At 43.8% G+C, this 25710-nt stretch overlaps 1 protein-coding gene across 2 annotated transcripts in view; it reads right to left on the bottom strand.

Annotated features, from left to right (window-relative positions):
• Positions 1-214: 214 nt before the first annotated feature.
• FGF9 (fibroblast growth factor 9) overlaps positions 215-25710 on the bottom strand; it is a 56233-nt gene continuing 30737 nt past the window's right edge. For both annotated transcript variants that reach the window (XM_042793259.1, XM_032991123.2), the window contains exons 2-3: positions 20340-20443; positions 215-1637 (exon numbers count right to left, since the gene is read on the bottom strand). In XM_042793259.1, the coding sequence (XP_042649193.1) occupies positions 1392-1637; positions 20340-20443 (350 nt within the window). In that variant the 3' untranslated portion in view covers positions 215-1391. The remainder of the gene's footprint in view (positions 1638-20339; positions 20444-25710) is intronic.

The following is a 25710-nucleotide window of genomic DNA, read 5'->3' as shown; positions in this document are numbered from 1 at the left end:
ATTATGACAGTTCACACTGAAAGCAATTTTCCATAAAAGATGTTACAATGACCCCTATGGAACTTGTATAATTTCATAGTAGATAGTCAAGTGCACAAATAAACATGTTTACAAGAGTGATCCTGTTAACCTGGTTCTTGCCCTCTGAAACCGTTATGTGCTATTTGTGGAATCTTAAAATTAGTACAATTGTTGGTATTACTTATGTTGTTTCTGGCATTCTGCTTTAGGAAAAAAAAAAAAAAAAAGGCATATTTATCATTTAGCTTTGGTATAATCTGCAATAGATTTTAACAAGTAGAATATATTCCAACCCCTATATTTTCCACAGCTGTGAAGTTTACAACAATGTAAGAAGTCACTTTACCAGAGAGGAAATATTACAGACACATAAAAAAAGTTGAAGACCCAGTTTTCTCTTTAATCCTCTGGGGGTAAGCTATGAAACAAGCAGTCAGAAGAGTGAGGACTCAGTGTCATGAGTGGTGTGCATACTTGTACAATAATATGGGCACAAAAGAGATTGTCGCCTTTAGTACATGAGGGTCACTAGAATTTTTTATTTTTATTATTATTACCTTTTTATTATTTTTTTTTTATCCATGCACCTTTATATTTACTTGCATGAATTTACCACAGGTTCATAGTGGCCTTTGCCATTTTAATGCTTACAGAGCCTAAAGCTTCCAAAATGCCTATCTGGCCTGTACATATTTCATTAAAAATAAACTCTATATAATAAATAAATATATAAAATAAATAAAATGTTGCCTTTGGAATTTCTATAAATAAATTTAACTTTTTATTTTTATTTTTTTACTAAGAGGTCTTTGCTTTAAACTCAGTGGGGTGAGACCCAGAGAGCGATTAACTGAAAAGTCTCTTGTTTAAGTAAGACTGCACCCTCCATGCCTTTGTAAATGCAGCGTACACTTGAGCAGGCCACCAGCCAAAAATCCTGATGAATCGAAGTATGGCAGCTATGCTGATATATGACGAAGTACAACTGATCAAAAATTTAAAAGCGTGTCTATTCCCCAGCATGCATCAGGCCTTCCTCCTCCTCCTCCTCCCCTTGGCTCCTCTCTCGCGCGCTCTCACTCCCATTCATCCTCTCCCTTTCTCTCTCTCTCTCTCTCGCACTCACTCTCTCGCGCTCCCTCTCGTACTAAATCAAGCGAGTGGGCATAGGCTCTCCTCCAGGAGGACAAACCTTTAAGTGCAGAACAAAATCAGCATGTTCCATCCAAGCCTCCATCATACATTATGCATGCGACAAAGTTTGGCAACAGTGGAGCTGATGTGATGACACAGCTAATCAATAAGAACCCACCGCATGAAACCTTTATAGTGGTTACTTTTTAAGGGCTCAAGTGAAGGAATTGTCTTTGTCAACTTTGGCTTAAAATATCCTTATATAGTTCCGGTACTTTCTCAGGGTCCACTGGTCTAGGTAAAAAATGTGTAAATTTTTGATGCCGTTTAGTCCTAGTCCCTTCTCTTGGAGTCCCATCTTTATTTAACGCAACGTAGTATCGTCTTCCAGTGTCCACGTGTTTATATAGATTTGAAGAATATGTGTTATACCAGTTTTCTTCAAACTGCTCTCTGAATACACACTCCTGGGTTAATTTTTCCTATGAAAAGAAAAGAAAAAAGCAGTAAGGAGATAGATAGCCACAAAAATAAGCTATTTTAAAAAGAATTACTATTTTTACAGCTTGAAATCAGTACGTCTTTGCTCAATTTGCAAAATGAACCATTTCAATAGTCCCACTTTTAGCTAAGTAAAGCTGTATCGCTGGATATTTCATTAAGCAGTCACAAGGGTAGATAACTTTATGTGAAGAAAAAATTATTCTTTAAAAGCCTTGTTGCCCAAATCAAAACAGCAACAACAAAACTGAAAACAGATATTTTAATTTCTGATTATTCCCAAACATCTCACAAGATGTTATAATTGCTTCAATCCTGAGTGCAGGCATTCGAACAAACAGATGTAAATAAAGAAGACTGGAACTGGTTTGCAGGGCTGCAATACAATTTAGGGCCTTAATATCTCTATGTCCTTTCACTGCATGGAGAACTTGATGCATTTCATTAATTTTAAAAGGGTACAATTTAGTACCCTTTGTTTGGTTTATTAGTTGTTTCATGTAACCACAACCCAAGAGGGCTTCAAACAGGAGCACAAACCCCATGGGCTGAGATGAAGTTAGGCGAGGGAACTCCTCCAGGCTTGCTTCACTAGGGTTGTCCTTGTGTCCTGTCCTACTGACAGGACCCTCTGAAGATACCAACCATTCATCAGATGCCCCTGCCACTGTCTCTCACTCCTTCCAGTTCACCTACTTATTCAGTCTGTGTGTAGCCCTCTACATCCTTTTGGTCTAAATAGATGGGGTTTGCTTAAAAAGCAGCCACTTGATAACCAGATTCATTTTAGGAAGGACACACACAAGTGTCTGAGCAAGAAGACTGGAAAAAAGGTGGTGGAGTTCTAGCATGGGTGAGCCTGGAAATAGCCTTTTCAGCTGGCACAAAAAAACATAATAATGGTAAATTAATACATTTTTTCTTAACAAGCATTCTCACTTGAATAGCACTCACATCAACCAAAGCGATCCATCAAGGATCAATTTCTAATTATTAGAAAGCTCCACACAACACAGACTTCTGTGCATGTGTTTTAAAGACATTAAATCTTAAAGCAGTCCTTTTAGGTACACAGAGAAGGAAAAATAGAGACCAAGGCCCAGATGCAGCAAAGCATTTATGGCACCTATAAGACATAAATATGTGCCTGAACACAACAAAAGAGCCACAGCTCAAGTTCCAGTTCCCCCAAGAAGCCATCATCTGTGGCTTAATCCAGGAGCTTCCCCAAACCCACCATCACTGAAGCTCACAGCTTGCCCTGGGGCCGCAGGCACGTTTGGGGCCACCTCTGCTACTTGGGACTCAGCTCACAACCCTTTCCCAAAGCAACGTGCTTCAGCCCAGATGTTTTGCTGCTGCTTTTCATGGCAAGCACGCTGCTCCCAGGGCAGAGCTCTGCAGCCCACCAGGGTTGGGGACTGGGGTCCCAGCCAGGTCCAAGGAGCCCTACACACCTTACAGGAGTCACCCAGGAACCGTGGGGAGAGCAACCCCTCTGCAAAGTGGGGAGAGGAAGACAGCACCCCTGCACCCCACTACAAACTGGGTACTGGGATGCAAAACCAGGGTCCTCCTCAGTGCCTAAGTGTTTGGGATTTGGAGGTTTCTTCTAAATTTAACCTGTGGAAACTCCAGCAGGCAAGAAAGGCGGCAAGTAAGCAGCTCTTGACTTTCTCTTTTTGATGGTCACTGGGAACCTCATCACCCCTCAGGAAGGAGAAATCTCCAACAGGGCCATGTTTTGGATGTTAAACACTTGAGTGTTCACTACAGCAGCAGCCACGTCCTTGTGTGACCCAGGTGGCTGTGGCCTGCACAGTCTCGGGAGAAGCCTGTGGTGGACAAGAAGACACCAGTCCCATCCTTCGCACCCTCTCCTGCGGTTCAACCAGGAGACTTCTCTCCCTGCGGGTCCATCTGAGCAGTGCGTGCGGAAATGTGAGCCCGTGCGCAAGCCGGCTCTATATAACAATTTATTTTAGAGGCATTTCTGACTGTAACATTTTTAATGTGAGAAGTAGCTCAAACATAGCAACACTCTGTACTGGTTATAGGGAAAAACAGCACTAATCTGTTTTTATTAGATCCTTGATCAGATCCTGCAACCTCTTATTGATAACTGCCTCTATGTCTTTTGACAACTAGAAACTGCAGCAGCAATGAATATTACTGGACGCCAGCAGCAGCTGCAAGTCACACACATTGCAGTAGCCCCCTTGTACAGCCTCAGTGTACAAACTATTGTAAAAACTACTCAGCTGCTATAAAGATTGTCTTTTAAGTACAGCTTTCATTAGTGTTTTATTTCGCATGAGGTTTAAAATCACTTTATTTGCTTTAAGGCAGAAGCAGATGCTAAAGGGTATTATATGCTGGGCCTATAGGTCCATGGGGAAAGAGAAACTAATTCAAATTGTTTTTCTGCTCTCAGAAGGCAATAGGATCACATGACAAGGACTGCAGAAGCATTCCCTGCTAAAAATAGCAACATTTTAGGAAGATATTTCAGTCCTGTCTTGAATTCATTAATTATTCACTTAATCTGCATTTTTTTTAGCATCCTCATAAATTTCTATCTTTGCAAGAACAGTACTTCCCCATGCCCTGAAGGGGAAATTTTAAAATAGCCTCTTTATCTGGCAGGTTTGATGGATCATGACAGTGCTGTGGTACACTTAACTAGCAGACCTTGAATAAGAGGTTTTGTGTTGTACTGTGCTCTGGATGAGTTCAATAGATTTCAAGCTTACAAATTCAATCTTTATTTTACAAGCTTATCCTGGTTTAACTTTTCATCCACTTACAACACGACTACATCTCTTTTGTCCTTCATCGAAATTCTCAGAAATTCATGTATAGACAGTAGGAAAATACTTCAACATGAACTTAACAGAACAATCAGGATGCAGGTTCAGATATGTAGGGATACTAACAATCACACTTTCAGATAAGTGAAATAATTTATTTATAAATTCATCAAACCATTTCCTTCTAGGACACATAGAAATTGTGGGTGTTATCAAAGACCACTGGAGTTAAGCAGTGTCAGTGACTTCGGATCAGGCTCTGTAAATAATGTGGGGACCAAAATCCCAGCATAACCTTCTTCCCATGCCCTGAGAGATCCTTACAATAACGGCTCATGTAATACCACAACAGACAGAAACCAACATCCACTAGGATAGTCATCTGTGTAGAGTCACAGAATCATTTAGGTTGGAAAAGACCTTTAAGATCAGTGAGTCCAAGTGTTCACCTAACACTGCCAAATCACCACTAAACCATATACTACCACAACAATACTTAACACTAGGTTACACTCATGTTTTGAGCACACATGCCCTTATTCAAGCCAGAAATGAGCATAATACATGGGTGAGGCTGGTCCATCCTGCCAACATGCACCTTCTTGCCTCACCACCTTCAGATGTGAAAGCCTTGCTGAAAGCCAACTCTCCCAGTATGGGAAGGAAACGGTGTTTCCTGATCACAACTGGCTTGCATTTCCCCTTGTGGCTATGACTTTTAGAAAGTCATTGTACACACAGTTGAAAAATGAGATTTAGTCCTAGAACACAGCAATTTTTGCATACTTTCATTCTAGCAACTGGATTCTCTATCATTTTTCCAGTGCCAATATTTCCTTGCACCATACTTAACATCGATACATATCTTTGTCGAAGGCTGACACAAATACCAAACATACCCAACTGAAACAGCTATGGAAAGTAACCTGCATTCCTGTGAAAGGGGAGGCTGCCTGCTTTGATCAAATCATTTAATTCAGGGGCCAAATAAGGAGGTGACCACAAAATTATATAAATCAGATGTTGTACCACATATCACATGTTTTCTATGAGGACTGTTCATAGAGTATTCCACTACAGAGCGATTGATTCGCATTTTACTACATTTCCATGCTTTATCTGGGATTTTTTTAACCTGTTATTTAACTTGGAATGTTCAAATAATTGAACTGTGCAAAGATGCACGTATAACAAGGGCGGATTTAATTCAGAAGTCTGCTAATGCCTTGTCAGTGTTAGCAAGCCCAGAATCCCTTTCCCTTCCTACATTTTCCACCATGTAACCAGGAATAAAAATAATTATGTCATCCTATTTCCAGATAGATCAATTAAAAGTGAGATTTTAAATTTATAAAGTACATAGTTATAGCCATCACAATGTAAGATTTGTCAACTTGTTTAAAAATAGAAATCTCTGTGAAGCAGCTAATTGGAAATAAGTGGAAATAAGCAAAACATGTAGATTGCCCAGAGACTGGTTTTATGACTCCAAAGAATGTTAAGACATTTGTGCTCTTTAGTAGTTGAAAACACAGTGCAGGGTCCTATATAAAACACATCTGTATTCTTTTTTTTCTTTTAAATAACCTTAGAGAGATAAAACTCCAATTTATTTTGTAACTTGACAAAAGGAAACCTCTTCAGACCATCAGCCCTAAAATCACAACCAATACATTTTATGTCTAGCAAACTATTCTGTTCTATGCCACGTACAGTTTTCCCTTTTGCAAACTGCTACACTGATTAAATAGAGGCACTTAAGAAAACACCTAATCCAGAAGTCCAAACAACTATTAACAAGAAGTGTATCTGATGCAGTCAGCACTTCCTACATACCTGCTGCAAGTTATCTCTGTGTTAATCCACCCTATCTTAATAAAATCACGTTTAAATATATAGTCTCCTAAGTAAGTTCATGCAAACCCCTCATTAGGTCTCTATGATATTAATAAAAACTGCATACTTAGTGAAGAGAAACAACAACAAAAAACTGCTATTCTCTTCCAGAGTGGTTTTCTTTGCTGTTCTGCCTACAAACACACATTTTACACGCAGTTGGCCCTTCCCATGCTGTAATGCAAACAGCCTCTAGAACATACCACGTTCAGCTAATAATTAACACTCATACAGAGCTGTCATAAATAAAGGTGCAGTTTAGCATTTGCTGTGGTGTCGTCCCATGCTAAGCCTGTCAGTCTCTGGCTGGGCAGACAACCTCCAGCCACAACAAGAAGGCAAAAATCCGTGTCCGAGCAGCACCATTTTACTTTCCCAATTAGACAGCAGCGCAAGGCAAGCCCTGCACATCGAGTGTCTGACTTGGTGAATATCACAGAGCTTTCTTTGAACGGTTTCCCCAAGTAGTGCTTTTTTCAGAATGCTTTGTTTAATAATTTGACAGAACATTTTAAAACAGAAGAAAAAAAAAAGTCTGCCACAAGGAGTAGCTGACTCTTTTTTTGTGTTTGTGTCAGTGCTTCTCCACAAGCACTTCAAAAATGACAGCAGGAAACCCTGCAGGGCCAGAAAAGAGACCAAGCAAATAGCCAGGCACCCATGCTGCCACTCACACTCATTTCATATTTCATGGCACTTTTTAGAAGATGGGGGAAATTAGGCAAGGTGTCCTAGCAAAAACACAGTTGGGCAATTGCATTCTCCCTACGTGAGGTCACTTTGTATGTTCACAGAGATGAAGTATTCATTAGTTTCTCCTCCTAAACTTCTAGTTAATTTGTATAAAGTTTTTAATATACATAAATCCCCACTTATAGAAAAAAAAAAAAGTGTGACTGTTCTGTACTGCTGCCATGGAACAGTTATGAGCATGCTTAAAGATTAATATCTTTCATACAAAAAGCTTGTGAAGTTCCCAAGACCTGGTAGAACCTGGTCCCCTTGGGAGTGTTATCATCAAAAGCCACAACAGCTGCACAGACACAGAGACCGTGGTGCTTCCACATCCTGATGAAGGAAACAGAAAAGCAGAGCTCCTTGAACAAAGCAAGTAGGCTTCAGCATCAACAATAAAATCCCAGAAGACTGTCAGTGCAGCAGGGATTTCACTGTTTTTTCCCTTTGTCCCTTTGCCCCTCTTTTCCCACTCCTTTGCTCTCCAAACCAACATGGACCTCCTCTGGAGGGACAAGACTGGGATCCAGCACTACGCTATCCCGGGGTTGTTTACAGAGGTCTTCTGACATGAGCTGCAGGAGGATGAGATGCCAATTAGGCCTCCATCCCTTTTTGACACTGCCAAATCCACAGCTCTTGGTTTTACTGATATCCACCCCTTTGAGATTTCAAGTTTGCAGCATCTGTCAAGCTTTAAGCATGCCCTCCCTGGACATTATAGGAAGAGCAACCCCACTGTGCCTGAGTTCGCATCTGCCAGCACAGACTGCCTACCAGCAGCCATGCTTATGTCCATGAAGGTTTCGTTTAGATCTGCCCAGCCAAGTGCATTAGATGAAAACTCATTTTCACCTAAACACCCAGGGTCTGCTCTTGCTGCTGTTAGAAGTCATGACAAAGCTCCAGGGACAGGCCTCGGGCTTCATAAGCTGTCACAGCATCATTTCTCTCACAGCTGAAGAGCTTCCTTCTTCACACCACAACGGAGCAGGACCGGGACAGTCAACTCTTAAAAAACAAACAAACAAGCAGGTGTGTTCCCCTCCCTTCTGCACCAGCAGGATTAGGCCCACGCTGTGCCACTTACTAGTCACGCTTCTGACCTCTATTTTATTTTTGGTTTCCCTGGCACAATCAAGAACTGCAGTCATCAATGTTATCTAAGCATCTAATTCATAACGCTTGGCTGAACCCTTCCAAGAATCAGAAAGCAAGGTGGTATGCAATCTGATATGGGGGCCAGAGCCAATTTTTAAAGAAGACAGGAGAAAAGTTCCCATCAGCTTAAAAGGAACTTGGATCAGGCATGCAATGATAAAAAGGCAACAAATATTTTAAGAACTAAAAGAACCATTTCAGGCACGCTCAGATTTACTGAAAGCTGTAACTTGACCTACCCCAGCTCCCCACTCTACAAATTCTCTTCTATCAAAAGACAACGTGTATGTCAAACCAGAGCTATTATCCTACAGCTACACACACTCTCTTCAGCCTGAAATACTAGTTAAGCTTTTAACTGAACAGAGATTTTTAAATAAAACATGCTTAATACAACTAAGATGGAGTATAGCATCAAAGTGTTTTGTCAGTATTTTTGACTTTGTTTACAGTATTGTTTACTTTGTTCTCTAAGCACAGAACTCCGGGTTAAAGGAAAGATAGCCCTCCTTCAGCAGAAGTGCTGCCTTTTGCAAGAGCAGCTAAACTCACATGCTGAAAGACATTGTAAAGTGGATGATAAAAAGTACTTAACCTGCATGAGTCGCTACACTCAGTGATCAACCCCCAAACTGGATTTATCCATCATTAGAGAAGCACCTTATCCCTCAACTACAAGATATCATAATAAAAACAGCAGAATGCTCAGGGTCCTTCATAAAATACTTTGCCATGAGGACCGAATAATTAGAATACATATCTAGTGATAAAAACGTATGCTATAGAAGTACTCCATGTTATATTCTTTCAGCAAGATGATTTGGTCAAGGATTGATGAACAAAAGCCTGTCTCTATATCTTGTTGTTGATTTTATGTAAAATTACCTGTTCGGTACTAGCTGAGAGGACAGGCACATTACTGACCACATTGTCATTCTGGATGGGGGTCATCAAATAAACAAAGCATCACAGACTACTGCATTTTGGAAAGATCCAGTCCTCCTCACCAAAATTCCAAACAACCACTGGAGTCTTGGAAACCAATAAATTTCCCAGAGAGATTTTAAAATCTACAGTGCTTTGGTGGGCAGTACAGCAAAGGATTAGTGCTTTAAGATCTTGATCCAGCAGGACTCAATTCCATACAGAGTTTAAGTTGTTTAAAAATGAGGCCTTTTAATTTCCCACCTTTTCTGGACACAAAAGAAGGCCAGCATTTCAAAGAGCTGCTGCTGAAGAAAATATGTCAGGTTTGCCCTTTTAGACAGCAGTGCTCCTCCGTTGGCAAACATTTCTCATAAGTAGTCTCTCCAGAGATGACTCTTTGGACACTTCTCCCATTTCGTTTCCCAGAGGCAATCGCACTATAAAGGCATGGATCTAGATACACAATTTTTAGTATCTCACTTTCTGAGTAGGACAAAAAATATTTCCCTAAGAAAATCCACATAACTTTGGTGTTGCTATGCCCTGATTTATGTTCTCAGCGACAGAGCTGACCCAGCCTCTGGGAAACACCAGAGGAAGTCAAGTGGCTCTGCTCCTCTGCGAGCCCCCTACTCCTCACACACACAGGCACATCAGTGGACCTATCTTTCAATGGGTCAAACTTTAGCCATGCAGTTAATTTCAACTTTGATGAAAGAAGTTGTCAATCTGTCGGAAAAAAAAAAAAAAAAAAAAAAAAAAAAAGATATATAATAACAACTTCAGCAGAACTGGTGATTGAAGAACTCAAAGACCAGGTACATGGTCTACCAGGTACCAGCAGCACATGGACTTTCCAAAGAATTCAAATTTTTAAAGTATAAAGAAAAAAAAAAAAACAACCTAACAAACAAAAAAACTGATTATTTTGTTTAAATTCTACATTTGTATATTCTAAAATTACACAAAGGATTTTTGTGAAGTCTAACCCAATAAGTTTCCTGTTCTGAGTCCAGATTATACACTAGATGCTGTCCTAACAAAGGCATCATCGGGCCAAAATCCCCCTTGCTATGCAAAAGCAATAAAAATTCACGTGTTAAAAGACTGTCTTTAGATTGCAGACTCTCATGGGCAGGAACTCTGTCTAGATATAGGTTTCTAAAATTATGAATACAGTAGAACTCTTATCTTGATCAGGGTCTGCTGACATAACCATAAAATTAATTGGTGGTTTTACAGGAGCAGGTCTAATCCTGATTACATTGAAGTCAATGGCATTTCAACCATAATAGAATCAAGTCAAAATTTCTCCTGAGTCACAGTTGCCTTCACAATTGTGTTAAATTTGAAGAGTAAAGTTTAGCAGATTAAAGATGTACAGCCTGGGCCAGACCTCAAAAGCATGCAGCATCCACACCAGAAGCCAAGTTTTTCCGCAGCGGCAGTCATGGAACACGAATATAAAATCTGATCTTCAAATCAAAAGTAACAGAAGAAGTCTGCCTTTATAAAGGGAATGAAAAAGAAGCCAAGGGGCTTTATAAAGGGGGGAATAATGGATTTGCACTGTAACAAGCTTTATTTCTTAAGCTTTTTGAATGCAACCAAATGAACTGCATACTGCACATCACCAAATCAGCCTGAGCACATTCAAACGGCAAAGCAAATCTCAGCCTAGACAAAATCCCTAATGAAGTCCCCGCAGGGCAGACTTTTTCTACTCTGTCTTTGAAAATGATGAATGGTAAAGTGGGAAAGAGTGCCACGTTCACATCCCACTGGCTCCTGAGTCAGAAACAGAGCACATCAGATCTTTATCTGATGCAGCAAACAATCCCCAAGCATATCTCAATATGTCACTGCTGATGATGCTCTTTTAGCATGTCACTTCAACATAGTATTCTCAGATCAACTGAAGACACAGAACCTTTTCACACCTCTATATCATTAACACAGCTAGCTCCAGAAATGTTCAGGGCTGCAGTGACTGGGGAGCCACACAACTGCAAAGAAATGAATCTGAAGACATTCAATCTAAACATGTCCCGCACTCCCTCGCTGGGTAGGATTTGGGTTTGCAATGCAGTTATGCCACTTCAACAACTACCTGCTGTTGGCAGCACTGTACTCAACCCCTCTCCCATCCCACATTGCAGCTGATGCCCCCACTGAGCACTAGTGCTTGCCCAAACAGGCAACAAGCCAGTTCAGGGAGCAAAACTGGCAGAGAAGAAACCCTACAAAAAAAAAAAAAAAAAAAAAAGCAAGCTTTCTTCTGTGGCTTTAGATTCTAAATTAGCCTCCTGACAGGTCGGATGTGTGCTGCTGTCAGAGCAAGGAAGGAAACAGGAGCACACAGCAGAGGCAGGGAACCAGGACTGCACTTTCTGGAAGGGGGTTTCTGCAAGGTGTTAGATCACCTTGACTGCCTCCTCAAGCAGCACCTCTAATCTCACATTTTTGTAAAAATACAAAATTCTAAACATCTTTAATTAGGGGGAAGCAAATCATTAAATTAAGGTTCAAGTAGGATCTTGCTTTATCAAATCTTATCTTTATACACACACACACACGCATATATATCTTTTATGTAGGAGATAATCTAATACCTTCCTGTCCTAGGCACGGAGAGAGAATCCAAGTGCAGCACAGAATTGCAGATCAAGGTAAGAAGATCACTGCAGGTTTTCTCTTGTATAAAATTATCCTCAGATCTAGTAAGCATCTGGAAAGAAGCCCTCTGAGGAATATCAAAGGCCTGAGGTAAACTGTAGTACCTATCCCACAGGACACTATTAGCAGGTGTCTCTCTTCAGTGACAGGTGCTGCAATCTGTGAAATTCTAATTTAAAAAACAGACTGAAGCCTTGGATTAACAAGAACAACAATAGCTGCAGTTTCTTGCAGAGCTTTCTCCCATATTACCTGTGTTAAGCATATGGATTCACCTATCAATTTTTGCTACACCAGTACCTGCATGTCAAAAGACCTCTCTTTTCTAGAGTCCTTCATACCTTGCTGAGTGGGTTGCAGTTTCTCTCATCCCCAACACCAGTACCTGTGAGGAACACCAGTTAACAGTACCCAGCTTTCAGCAAGGCTGCCCATCCAAATTCAAAGAAAGGTTAACTGCAAAGGTGAAGTAGATGAGGTTGTAGACAAATCTCCCCATGTAACTACAGTTTTGGGGCTTTTCTCAGGCCTACAACTTCCACAAAGAAAATGTCCACAATTACAAAGCTGTTTCCTACCATACAGTGCAGAGAGAAAGCATTTATGCTTCATCTCCCACCTCTCTGAAAAAATTCCTCAAGTCAGCTCAAAATCTCATTCCTCATGACCTGAAATTTCCATATTATCCAGCCTAAGCTCTCCTGTGACCCATTCAAACCAATTCATTCTTGCCCTCTACCTCAAGGACTTTTTTACTCTCCTTGATGTTTAACCTCAATGTATTTACAAAGATCAAGAGCGTACACTGTCAGTTTTCATTCTGCAGGCTAAATAAGCCAAGATCGACACTATAATTTGATAGTCTTTTCAATCCTCTGATCAACCCAGTAAAACCTTTCTGCACGTATTTCAGTTTCCACACATCTTCTTTAACACAGATGACGGACTGCACTTTGCATTTAGACTGTATCCTACCAGTGCCATATGCAGTGGCACCAGCAGAGCTCTCCTTGAGCCCCATGTGCAAACATTCAAGCATTCTGGGCATTTTAGGTCACCAAGTCCCTTCTGTGAGGCTGCCTTCTGTGCTGAAAATACTTCCCAACTTCACAACAATTTCAGTAACACACTACTACTTTTTTATGACAAGATGTTTAATGTCCCTAATAAAAACAGGAAATGAAACCAGCCCAAGAACGAATCCATAAAAACTCCACTAATAGCTTCACTGCAGTCTGATACTGTTCTATACTCCCCAGTGCTGTCTTCTCTTCAGTTTTTTCACCTTCTATCATCCAAGTCTTTTACTAACACACATTTTACCCACTGTAGCAAACGTGTCCTTCTGTAGGTCATATCTAACACAGACCTGCAGATTAGCACAATCATATTTCCCATTTCTAGAAAAAGAAATTCCTAACAAAAATAAAATACTAGATTTGCCTGAAACTATTTATCCAGCTTCAGTAAACTCACCTTGCACATACTTCCAGGTCCTCCCCTACTCTTTAATTTAAAAGCATGTTCCTACGCCCCGAGTCAGACTGATAGCCCTCCAGCTTCCCAGGTTATGCCCCCAGCCGAACACAGACCACACAGCCAGAGGTCCGCAAACACTCAAAGCTGGAAAACACCTGCATTGCCTCAGAGAGAAGCAAACCCTCCCTCGCCGGGGCTTGCTCCCACCTTTGCACCACATCTTGCAGTGACCTGGGAGGGAACCACTGTGGCTGAAGACAGCCCTTCTGCTTGGTCAGGTCATTTTCCAATTCCCTGCTTCGATCCACTGGGCAGCAACAGAAACACCTGTGCCAGCAAAAGGGAAGGGGTGGATGGCTGTAGGGAAATTAGCCACTTCTTTTAGCAGTGGTGCCACCTGCCCCCGCTCCCTTTGTTCACCACACGACAGGGAATCCCCCAGCCACACGTCACCACCCTGAGGAGTCTATCAGAAATACTGGCTAGCCCAGTTAACAGCCACGTTCAGTCTATACTGCATTCACACTCCCACCTGAATACACCATGTTTGTAAAGACTCCTGTTCCCTTTTCATTTATATAGCTTTAAAAGTTTCTGCCTTATATTTCAGTATATGTTTCAGGGCCACAGGCAGCTTTATTACATCAATTTCCATTTTATCCCTGTGCTTCCACACCTCTAAGACACGTGCTTTTCTGCAAACCGCCCTTCTCCCATTCCTCCCAAACCCTCTGCCAAGCTCCCACAGCCTATTAGTCTCCAAATCCTTTCTGGCAGTTTCACCCTTGCTGGGATACTGTTTCCACAGGGTTTCTGCATCTCTGACAATGTTTCAAGTTTCCTAAGGACCCCTTTGAACTGGTCCTCTTCAGATCTGAAAGTCTGCCTTTTCAAATTAGCTACAGGCCTGCTTCTTGCAACTCTTATGCTTTAAACGGATTTACTAGGGAAGACACGAGTCACTGTTACTGCTAAAGGACACCATCGGGTTTTTGATCATGGGAGTGACAGATTTCCTGAGCAATGTTGCTCATGCAGAAAACCTGGCCACTCCTCACAACTCACCCTCTGCCTCTCCACCATTTGTACCATTTACCAAAAGGCACTTTATTATTTTACACACAAACAGAAGGGCGTTAAACCTGCTGCCATAGCCATTATCCCTCCTGGGATTTCACCACTCTCAGCCTGGAAGTCTGTGCCTTCACTCAGGGAAATTGCATGTAATTGTCCCTCCAAAAATTGTTGTGTGTTGCAGCTGTCCTGTTTCCAGACTCACCTCAGCCACAAGCGCCTGCATGTACACTGGCAGACAGATAATCTACATTATTAAAAAAAAAACAAAACAAAACCAAAAAAAAATCAATCTGAAGCATATGGAATTGATCTAGATTGGAGGTGTTTAACACTAACAGGAAAGTGTGAATTATTATTCACACTGCAGGGTAGTTTATTTATTTGTCCTATTCTTAGATATCTGTAGTGGCTGTATACCTGGCCCAAATGCTGTTCCCGACATGCACCTTCAACCTGTTTTTTTCTTCACTTTGTTTCCATGCACCTTGACCTACCATTTGAAGGGCTGAACAATTCCCTTCCCTTATTTGCATGGGAGCATAAAAGATATTTTTAGAAAGCAGCAAAATAATTCCTTACCTAGACCAAGCAATTTTCAGTTTTGCAAAACTATGAAAAATTGTCTGCTATTGGTCAAAAAAAAAATTCTTTTCACCCATCTTTGTGGCTGCATAGTCCTCCCAGGACTGTGGGCACCCAAACAAAAGCAAAAAACACTGCAGGTGCAGCCTTGCTGGTACAATAAAGAGGCATATCGTCACCTCCCCACACACTTACTGGGAAAACATGTTTCTTCAAGGACAGTACTCTCCCTCCCTCCCTCTCTCTCCCCTCCTCCACCCTCTCCCCAGTAGTTTTAGGAACAAAAAGCAGGTTTAGTGTCCCCAAAACATTGAGACAAACAAGTTTTCAGCTAATTTTTGAAAGACAGCAATTTATTACCTTGTTATAAGCAGTCCTAAATCTCACTTTGCTGCGCACACCCTGTAAGCCTGAAACCCAGAGGTGAGGAGTCTCCCTTCCTGGCTCCAGATCTGGGCTCTTCGGCTCTGTCCCAGATGCTCTGTGGGCACATGAAGCCTCTCTCTCTCTATCTTCCTCTCTCCTTCCAAGCACTCTTAGCCCTCTTCCCCTTCCGCACCAACTCTGCCATCTCCCCTCCTGCCTTCCTTCTCCCTCCTGCACAGCTCCCCTCGTAGCTGCTCCAGCTGGACTTTCAACCCCCAGTTTTCCTCCTGAACATCTAACCTGAGCTGCGTTTTGCCACCTGCCAAGGACACAAGAAGCCATGGAGACACCAGTATTTCACAGAATCATTGAATGTTTCGGGTTGGAAGGGACCTTTGAAGATCATCTAGTCCAACCACCCCTGCAATAAGCAGGGACATCTTCAACTAAATCACATTGTTCAAAGCCCCATCCCATCTGACCTTGAATGTTACCAGGGATGGGACATCTACAGCTTCTCTATGTGACCTGCCCAGAGTTTTACCACCCTCATCATAAAAAATTTCTTCCTTATATCTAGTCTGAGAAGAGGGATGGGGCAGGTCTGCATCCACGGGAGATCGGTGGGCAGGGATGCCAGCAGTGGGATGTAGCACAGCTCTCTACTGTGGGAGAGCCTGGGACAGTGAGGGCAGCTGAGGCGAGGGTGTCCCATGGTCCTGCTGTGCTCGAGGTAGCACAGGACTGCCTCCGAGGACAGCCTGAAGTGCGAACAACGGGCACCCCATGGTGTGGGTGCTCACCACTGCCTGCCACGTGGGTGCCAACTGCTGATATTCCCAAGGGCAGCGGTGCAGGGCAGTGTGAGGGTGGGAACAGCTGGGGAAGGTATGAAGGTCATGGGACTGATCAGAAAGATCTCCCTCAGTCCATGGCGTGGCACTGAGGAGCACAGCTAAGAAAAATTTGCTAACAGTCTTGCTAGAGGTGTTGGCAAGAGCCGTTTGGCACTCGGGAAGGAAAAAGGTCTTCATGTCTCGTCTTAACACCCTTCAGGTCCTATCTGTAGTTTGGATTTTTCCTCCTCTTCAGTGACAAGCACAGTAGTTTCACAGCATGTGAAACATGATGAGTCATAGCTGCAGCTGCAAGGGGAAGGCAAGGTAAAGGGAGAGCAGGAACAGACTGAGACAGGAGGGAAAGCTGCTGACACCAACCAGCCTCCGAGTCATCGCTGCATAGATATCACTGGCTTCTCGGCAGTAGCACATACATATATCTTCAGTTTTCCCTGGCTAAATCCATGGAATGAGGAGGAACTTGAGAACAGCCACTCTATGTTGTATGTTGCTACCTGAGAGCAGCATGAGAGTCACTGTGCTCTTTTAACCAGAAGATGCAGTAGGAACTGCCCTCTGTAACGGTGGCAAGTTGGGAAGAGCTTGTCAGGCAGCTAATATAGGAGGAAAGAAGTACTTTGAGAAGGCCAAGAGGAACATGTCTGGATCGAGATATGCTGAAACTGTCTTTACTGTTGCCTTTCATGAAAATTGGCAGCAACCACCCATTCTGGCTGCTCTGCTTCGCCATATGTCCCATCTCCAGTGGCACCACAAATATGCTGGGAAAAATCTTCCTGTGCCAAATGTTTCAAACACAAATATAGAAGGATAGAAGTCTTCTAGGTCACTGCTTTGGTTCACACCTAATATATTTTTCATGCAGTAATTTGAATATAAATATTGTGTCATGTCGTAGACACAGGGCACCTGTTCCAGCAGTTTCAAGTGCTGCAGCACTAAATACCTGCAGAAACACATCTGCGCAGATCCACAATGCTGATGTAGAGCAGGACCAGGTATTTCTTAGGTTGCTATTCACTTGTGAGTGGTAAACAGTTTTCCCACCTTAGAAAACACACTCACAGTCTTGCAAGTGTACCCACTCCATGGCAAAGCTGGTGCCGTTCACTGCCCTTTGTGAAGAAACCAATACAGAGGGACCCACCTTCCAGCACAAGGCCAGCTTGCTGGTGCCACAGAACAGTTCAACTCAGGTGACTGCTCTGCTTAATTTAGGTGAAAAACGTGAACCTCAGCCTATTACCTATCAGTCTCAAAACTAATTTCAGTTAAACTGATCTTTTCTCTCTGCAGAAAGATAATTCTATGCTGAATAGTGCCTTGCTTCTAGTTCAAACTGCAATATTTATTCCCATCAGAGAACTTCATTTTCAATTAACTGCATTTTTTTTTGACCAAAAGCAAAACACTGTCACTTAAAAATGTCCAGCCAATTCTATATGAAAATCTGCTCTGAGTCCTGCTTATCTCAGTGTTTCTATGAGAGCTGACAGTTGCTGAAATATAGGCACTAGGATTGCTAGTGTTGACAAGGCTTTAAAGCATCATCACACTGAGTAGCCATTAGAGGTTATATTTCATTGGAAGTAATGTAATTCAATTACCATCACTCTTTAGTATGTCCCAGTTCTGGAGGCTGACAATAAGCCATATCATCCATCAAATTTTAACCTGAACTTTGCATTCTGGCCCTTTAGGTTGCCAGTTCTCCATTATGAATAGCTTCATATTTTTAGTGTCATTTCTTAGGGAAAAAAGGTTATCCAATTATATTGTACATCCATCTGCCTGCCTGCCTGTCTGTCCTTCCTTAGCTTTTCAACCAGTTTCAGTCAGGAGGCAAAGGTCTTCAATAAAATTAAGTTCCTATCAGTTTTGCAAGTAATCAGAAGCAGGGTAAAGAAGAGAAATCACTTGCACGTCCCACTTGGGAGTGGTGAGCTAGGTAATCCCTGCAGACTGACGATCTGGTGAGCACGGACAGCTAACACTGTCTCTTTCTCCATGCAAGAAATACAGAAGGCTGAGAAATTTGTGTGACTTCAGGAACAGAAGGTCAGGGAGTCCCATGTATTGGACTGTGAGACACAAACCCCTAGGAAAGCAGGCTCCTTTAGAACTGCTGTTCACAGAAAAACTATTTTATTAACACAGTGAGTTTAGTAATTTACAAAGAATTTCTTGTGCATATTTTTTCAGCAAAGAATGTTTTGAGTAACTCACTCTGACAGTCAAACATATTGCAAACACAAAACAAACTGCGTGGAAAAGTGATGTAACATTTGCTTTCCCAAGTCTATTCATTTAAGCTCTATCAATAACATTTTCTTTTTCTGAATATCTGAAGTGTAGAGTAACTGATTCACTATGTTTATCTGTTTAAATGATTACTCTCACTGATGATTATCAGCATTACTGATTCATATTACTGTTGTTGTTCTGCCTTTCTGCTGCCTAACTGAACCATAAGAGTACTCATGACTTTGACAGTTCTTTATCCCATTCATCAGCTGCACAAGGATTGTGACTTACAACTTACTCCTCACAGGCAACTTGTTTACATCCGTAATTGCATCCATTCCCTTTCTCTCTTCCTCTTCATCCTCCCAACATTTTTCTCCTCCATATTACCATTGATGCTAAATGCCTTTTCTTGGCCTTTCCCATTCACTGGTTCTCAACATCTCTGCATCTCCCCTTCTCCAATGTCCACACATTCTCCATCTGAGCCTTGCCCCTCAATCTACCACCTCTTTTTCCATCCCCTACATGCACTGTCATGATCTGTACCTTCTGGCTTCCTTCCCTAGCCTGATCTTCACTCAGAAAACAGTCCTCTTCCCCTCTCTACCTTTCCTCTCTCACACAAAATATTACTAGAAAGGAATCGATGAACTTGGACACCCCTATAAAAACACTTCTGCTGGACCCTCGTGGTCTTGTTTCCTCACACTCCTCCATGGACCACATAAATGGAAGCTGGACTTCCCTCTTCCTCCTTCTGTTTTCACCTGCCCTCTCATCACCATCTTCTCATGTTTCTTCTCTCTCTCACTGATGTCCCACTCAGTTCTCCTCCACACCTTTTTCCCAGTTACCATTACTCCCCTCTGACACAGGTATTTTCAGCTACACCCAAAGCCACTATCACTTTAACTCCTTTTTTAGTCTTCCTTTGCAACATTTACATGGTCAGTTAAGCATTGTCACCTTCTCCTCTGTGCTTCTAATGACCCCCTGCCTCCCCTCACTTTAGACATTTGCTTGTCCTTCGAACCTGCCACCCTCTTCCTCAAATACAACTGCTTCTCTAGTTCTTGTCAGCTTTCGAGGTTGATACTTTACTGCTGGAAGAGGTCGCCTTCTACTCTTTGGGGAATTACCCGCTCAATTTCAGATTCTCCCTGACCACGACCTACCCAGGGTGTGAACCCCAGCATACATCAGATGTCTCAAGTATTCCCAGGTAAGGGTCATGTCATGAGCACACACACACACAGAGGCTGGTTTGCAGCCTAACTCCCACATCTGAAAGATCAAGTTGTACTCCTCCCTCGCACCTGTTACTCACTCCTGATGCCCACCTTCAGGGAACACCAGCTGAACTTTCAGGACAAGACCACCAAGCCTCTTTCCTTCATTCCTATACTTTTTTTAACTTTTATCCACTCCTTTTTTCTCATTTTTTCACCCACATAGGCCACCCTTTACCTTCCCCCTCTGCTTTCTTTTGTCAATTCCTAGAAAGCTGTCTGCCTAAGCACAAAAGGCAGTGACTTTGTCTCAGTTTAGGTCTCTACTGAAAGAACACATTTATAAATCTTACAGCACATCCTTTAGTCTTCAGTGATCAGCTCTGGCCATCAGCCTCCATTGCTTGTACCTAAATTGAGGTCCATCCGCACTATTACTCAGTCCTGATTTTGTCACCTTTTCCCTCTCCCGTTCATCATACCACTCACGGGGTCTTGTTTTGAATTAAACTGCAAGATATTGAGAGCAGAAACAGTGCTCATACGGCACCCAGTGCAACGGGGACTTGTAGGAGCTAGCAAGTATTTTTCCCTCAGAATGTAAGGGTCGTGACTGCCCAAGGCTGGTGGGAACTTACCGAGCCGTACAGTTCCCCTTTCTCATTCATTCCAAGGTAGAGTCCACTGTCGACTCCTCGGATGCTGACCAAGCCCACTGCTATACTGATAAATTCCAGTATACCTATAAAATGAAGGGAAAAAACGAACAATGTACATATTGTTTCCATTGAAAGATTTTTTTTTTTTTCAGATGTGACTGATCCCTGAGTGACAAGCAGCTATTTTCAAAAGTGTTTTCCCATTTTCAGAGTTGTTTGGGCAAAGATGAAGAGCAAATGAATATATCTTAGAGTACAATACTTGAAAAGTGAAGTCCTTTGACTGTCAGCTAGTGATGCATTGCAGGCAGCATTAATATACCAAATTAAAAGATTACTCTCAATCTTTCTCATAATTTCTAAACACAGCTTTAAAGCTCAGACATATTCTGATTTGCACAACAAATAATACATTCAAAGAAAAAAACACCAAGTCTTTAGATTGCCAAAATTAGCAGTATTAAAGAACCTATGAAGTCTCTTACAAAATAAATTCTGAAAACATACATTTGAATTCAAATTTTGAGATAAAAACATTACATGTGGAACCAAAAGATCTACTTCCAGGCATGAATGAATCAGGAATATGGGGAAATATTTACTCACAGTATGATCTTCCAGAGGCTTGAGAAATTAACATCCTTAATATAGTCCAGTCTCACACATTTCTGTCTATATAGTAACCATTCTCTCTGGTGTGTTATCTTTTACTCATCTCAAATTCAAAAATTAAAATATTCTAAACCTAAGTAATAGTGTATACATGATTAAGTCTTCCTGTGCACGTAACAGCAAGCTCACACCGACATTTGTGCACTAGAAATGAGAACACTTTGCAGAGAAGGGGGCATTGCTTCTGCAAAGCTCCTAGGTTCAGCATCCATGTGTGAGATACAGCAAGTATCTGTATCAAATAGCAGCTCATCTGGTTCTGGGGGCTTGGGGGTTTTTTTGGCAGCCTTCCCTGCAAATTGCTTACCTCTTCAATGAGGAAGCTACCAGCTAAACCTTGCATAAAGATAGAAATCTTGTGGAAAAAATGGAAATTGCTTCCTATTTGGGAGAGCTCGTGTAAGACTGTAATGATCACAGGAGTTATCTAGCAATGTTCAGAAGCACATTGCTGCATTACACTACTTTCTGAGCCACAAAATAAAGCACAGAGTAGCATTTTCAATATATCTCGTGAATTTTCATGTCTAAGCACACCATGTAACTATTTTTAAAGCTTATTGGAAACTATATTTACATGGAATAATAAAATAACAGTATAGTATGTGTTGAGCCTCATGTGGCCAATAAAAAAGCACTTTCATGGATTTTTTGAACAATTAATTTGGCATCTCCCACGAAATAGTCGTGCACTAATCAATAACAGGCATGAATCACATAAATCTAACACAGCACAAGTTGAGGCCAATAGGGAAAATTTATAGCCAAGCTAATGTAAAGATGAAATGTATTCCCTGTAAGGGACTATTGATCATTACCTTATATATTATTCAGTACTACAAACACCATAGTCTTATTGTTTTGATAACCCTGTTTTAAGACATAGGCATCTTAAATTATTCTCTACATATGCACAACTAAAAAACACTGGGAAGAAATATTTAGCAATTACGGATTGGGGGTTTTTTGAAGTAATAAAAAGTGGTAGCATGCTGTTTATCTGGTATCTCAGATACAATCGATCCATTGAAACAATTTAAACATTCCCTTTATATCTGGACGTGCAGTACTTCCAGATTTCTTACTAAGGCTCTTTCTGTAAAGCTTTTACCAAACTATTGTATTAGCTGATACATATTACCAAGCAATTGTAACTGAGGTTAAACCTTATGTTAAGTGTGTATTGTACCATACTATAGTTAAGTTAGTAAGTCTGGCATCTTTCACATCAGTATAAATGTAGACTTTAATTGCTATCCACACTTCAAATATTTGGGTGCATGCTGCTCAGTGTGACAAAAGAATAAAAAAGCTCTGTGACATCCTATTGTAAGTGCAGATGAATTTAAGGTACTTGGCAAAGAGCATCCACATATTTGACATCAGAATACAGGCTTCTTCATCTGAAATATTCAAAAGCCAAGTTTTATGTGCCATGCTGTTAAGCCCTTCAAGAGGGGCCAAGCATGCAGTCTTATACAAGTCTTGCCAGTTTAAGGGTTGCATGATTTGGCCTAACACTCCTGTGAATATTTTCACTGTATAGTTTCTATAATACACAGATAGTACTTAGGACCTGAACCAGATATTAAAATAGATATTCCTCTTCCAAATGAGGCTGGACCAAACAAAAATCAGGACACCTCCAAACTTTAAAAGCTAGAAACCTATTTATAGCTAAAAATGGGGAAGAGAAGAAAAGGAGAGAGAATAACTGTCTCGGTACATGGGACACTGAATATATTCTTGTCAGACACCGAGCGTTTTTGTTAAAGAAACCGGTTCAAGGCAAAGACCCACTGCTCCACAAGGAGGTTAGGAAGAAAGTTTTGGGGAAAGTTATTCCTTACATGTCCACATCCAGCCTTCATGCACCTTATTCTGCGTGATCCAACGTGGACCATGCTGAATGGCAGCAGGACACAGCCTGACCCTGAAGGCCTGTCCTGCCCTCCTGCCAGGCTGACAGGAGAGAGGAGGTGGGTCATTCACACAACGTGGAATTTTAACTTTCCTCTAGGTTAGCTCTGGTGGAGAAAAGACCGACAGGAGCATTTGCCTTGGCTTGAAACAATGAGCATCTCTGCAACTACGCATCTTTCTGTTGTTGCTGTTCTGCTCTTTGTACATTTTTGTCTTCGGCTATGTATAGGCTCTCTTTGTATTGCTGGATTGAAGCAGTTGAGCTTCCACTTATCACCCTCACACACCATCAACGAAGCCGGGAAGCAAAGCATCTCCGCCAGGCACTTCCCTGTACGAAGCAGAGAGCAGGGAAGCGGCGGAGGAGCCGCGGGCTGGGCGCAGGTCGCTGCCGTGCCCGTACAAACCGACCGTTCACCCAGGGAAGCGCAGAAGGGCCGAGGAAAGCAGAGCCCTTCGTGGCTGAGAAGCGGCTGGGCGGGCGCGGGTGGGTCGGCGATGGGGCGAGGGCAGGGGCTTCCCCGGCGTCCCCCTGCCCCCCGCGGGGCTGCGCGGAGCGCTCCGCGGGATGCGGCCCGCCTGTCGCAGCTGTCACCGCTCCGCCCGCTCCCCCCCCCCCCCCCCCCCCCCCGCCGCCCCGTGATGCCAATTAAGAGACGGGAGCGCAGACAGCTCCAGCCCCCCCGGAGGCAGCAGGGCCCTGCTTCAGGTTCAGGCTCTTACAGCGCACTTGCCCCCCTCCCCTCCTTTCCCCCCACCCCCCCGCATCCCCCCCTCCTTTCGGCAACATTCAATAGCGGGGAAGACTGCAGGGCCCTTCTCTTCCCCTAAAACCTGCCCCCCTAATTTCCACTGCCGGGGGCCAGAGCACTCCGCATGCATCACCACCCCCCCACACACACCCCCCCCCCCCCCGCTCCCGCCCGGGTCTGCCGGCTCTCCCCGGAGACAGCACGGGGGGTGGGGGGAAGCAGTCCCGGCCCCCCCCCCCCCCCCCCCCGCCTCCAGCAGCAGCAGGGGCGGGCGGCCGCAGGGCCCCCCCCCCCCCCCCGGCCGCAGCCGCCCCCCGCGCCCGCCCCGGCCGGCCGGGAGCCGGAGCGGGCAGGGCGAGGCGGAGCGGCGGGAGGGCGGGCGGCTGCGCGGCTCCCGCAGATGATGAACGCAGCGGTTCCTTGTAGCAGCAGGTCCCGGGGAGCGGAGGTCACCTGCTGACAAGCTGCTTTTTCTTCTTTTTTTTTTTTTTTTTTTTTTTTTTTCCTGCATGCTCCTATTTTTTTAATGCTGTGCATGCAGTACTTGTGCTGACGCACAGAGGCACGCCTCTCCGCTGTTACAGAGTTCCTGAATTTACAATGACTCTACTGTCTAGCAAATGCCCTAGACTAAAGGAGACTGCATCAAAAAAATTTCTTTTGTGACCCGGGAGAGATAAAGCTTTGATCACCTGAGATCGCATTACGGGGGGGACCGAGCCGGGTTCTCCCGGGGAGCTTTTCTTTTAGAGATGGACATCTTGCTGCAGCAATTGCGAAATGCCAGGGCTCCCAGAAGCGGGCGAGTATAGACACACAATATGGCTCGGTTTATTGTATGCAATAGGCACACATCCAACATAGCATCACAAAGAATTACTCTTATCTGATGTCTCTCCAGAGGTGTGTGAGAATGTGTGTGTGCGTGTGTGTGTGCGAGGAGGGGGATTCCCACAGGGCAGAGCCCAGAGAGGAGTTTACGCGCAGCCCCCGGGGTTTTCTCTTTGTCCTCCTTATTCCTGAAGGAAAACTTCCTTCTGACTCGTGCCCCCACATCCACACGTGCAGGTTTCCCGCACACGCTCAGGGGAGACCAAGTTAGCCCGCTCTCCCCCGAGTCGGGATGCAGACCTTCCCAGGATCATCAGAAGACTTTACAATCACCGAAACCCAAATAGCATAATCTATTCGGTGACCTCCCGGCAAACACAACAGCAATGTCACGGCACGGATACAAAACCACCGAGGTCCCCTCCCCGCCCCTAAATAAGCCGGGAGCCCCAACGCATCCCATGGCTTTGCCGTGCCCGGTCTGCCCGGCCGCGGTCCGAGCAGGGGCATCACCGACGCACTCCATGGGCGAAGAGTTATCACACGGCTGCATCCCGGGGAGGAGAGCGCGATCAAACCGAGAGGTAGGGGGGGGAAAAAAAAAAAAAAAAATCTATTTAAAGCCAAGGCGCTGGAAGAGCTGCCCCTCGGAATTGTCAGCTTCCTACAACTGCGGCTGGAAAGCCATTTTTAAAAATAGACGCCGCGGATAACGTGGTCACCGCCGCCTTGCGAAGGGACCAGCTGGCGGCCCCTCGGGGGGGTGCGGGCCCCCCGCCGCCCCGGCTGCCGGTGCGCGCCGCGCCGGGGCCGCCCTACACCTGCCGCCGGCTCCGCTCCGCTCCGCTCCGCGCCCCGCGTACCGCGCTCCGCGCCGCGCCCGCCTCCCGCGGGGGGCGGGGGAAACCTGCGGCTGCGGGGCAGCAGCGATGCTGGGCGTCCGCCTGTGTCAAGGAAAATGCCTTGGATGCAAACCGCCCCCCATTCCCCGCTCTGCGCGGGTGCCTAAAACGCTTTCCCCACTTTTTCTCGCCGGCAAGCGTGGAGGTTGCGCCCCCCGGGAGAGCCGCGACGCTCCCCCCACCACTACCGCCCACCCGCGGGGACCCCGGGCGGCGTGGGAGGGAGGAAGAGCCTGGAAGCGGCGTGAGAGTGTCAGGGAGCAGCGGCTG

Source organism: Tyto alba, unplaced genomic scaffold (genome assembly GCF_018691265.1).
Source record: "Tyto alba isolate M040663 unplaced genomic scaffold, T.alba_DEE_v4.0 Super-Scaffold_2, whole genome shotgun sequence".
Classification (NCBI taxonomy): Eukaryota; Metazoa; Chordata; class Aves; order Strigiformes; family Tytonidae; genus Tyto; species Tyto alba.
Note: the sequence above shows the minus strand (reverse complement) of the source record. Positions and strands in the feature narration are given on the sequence as shown.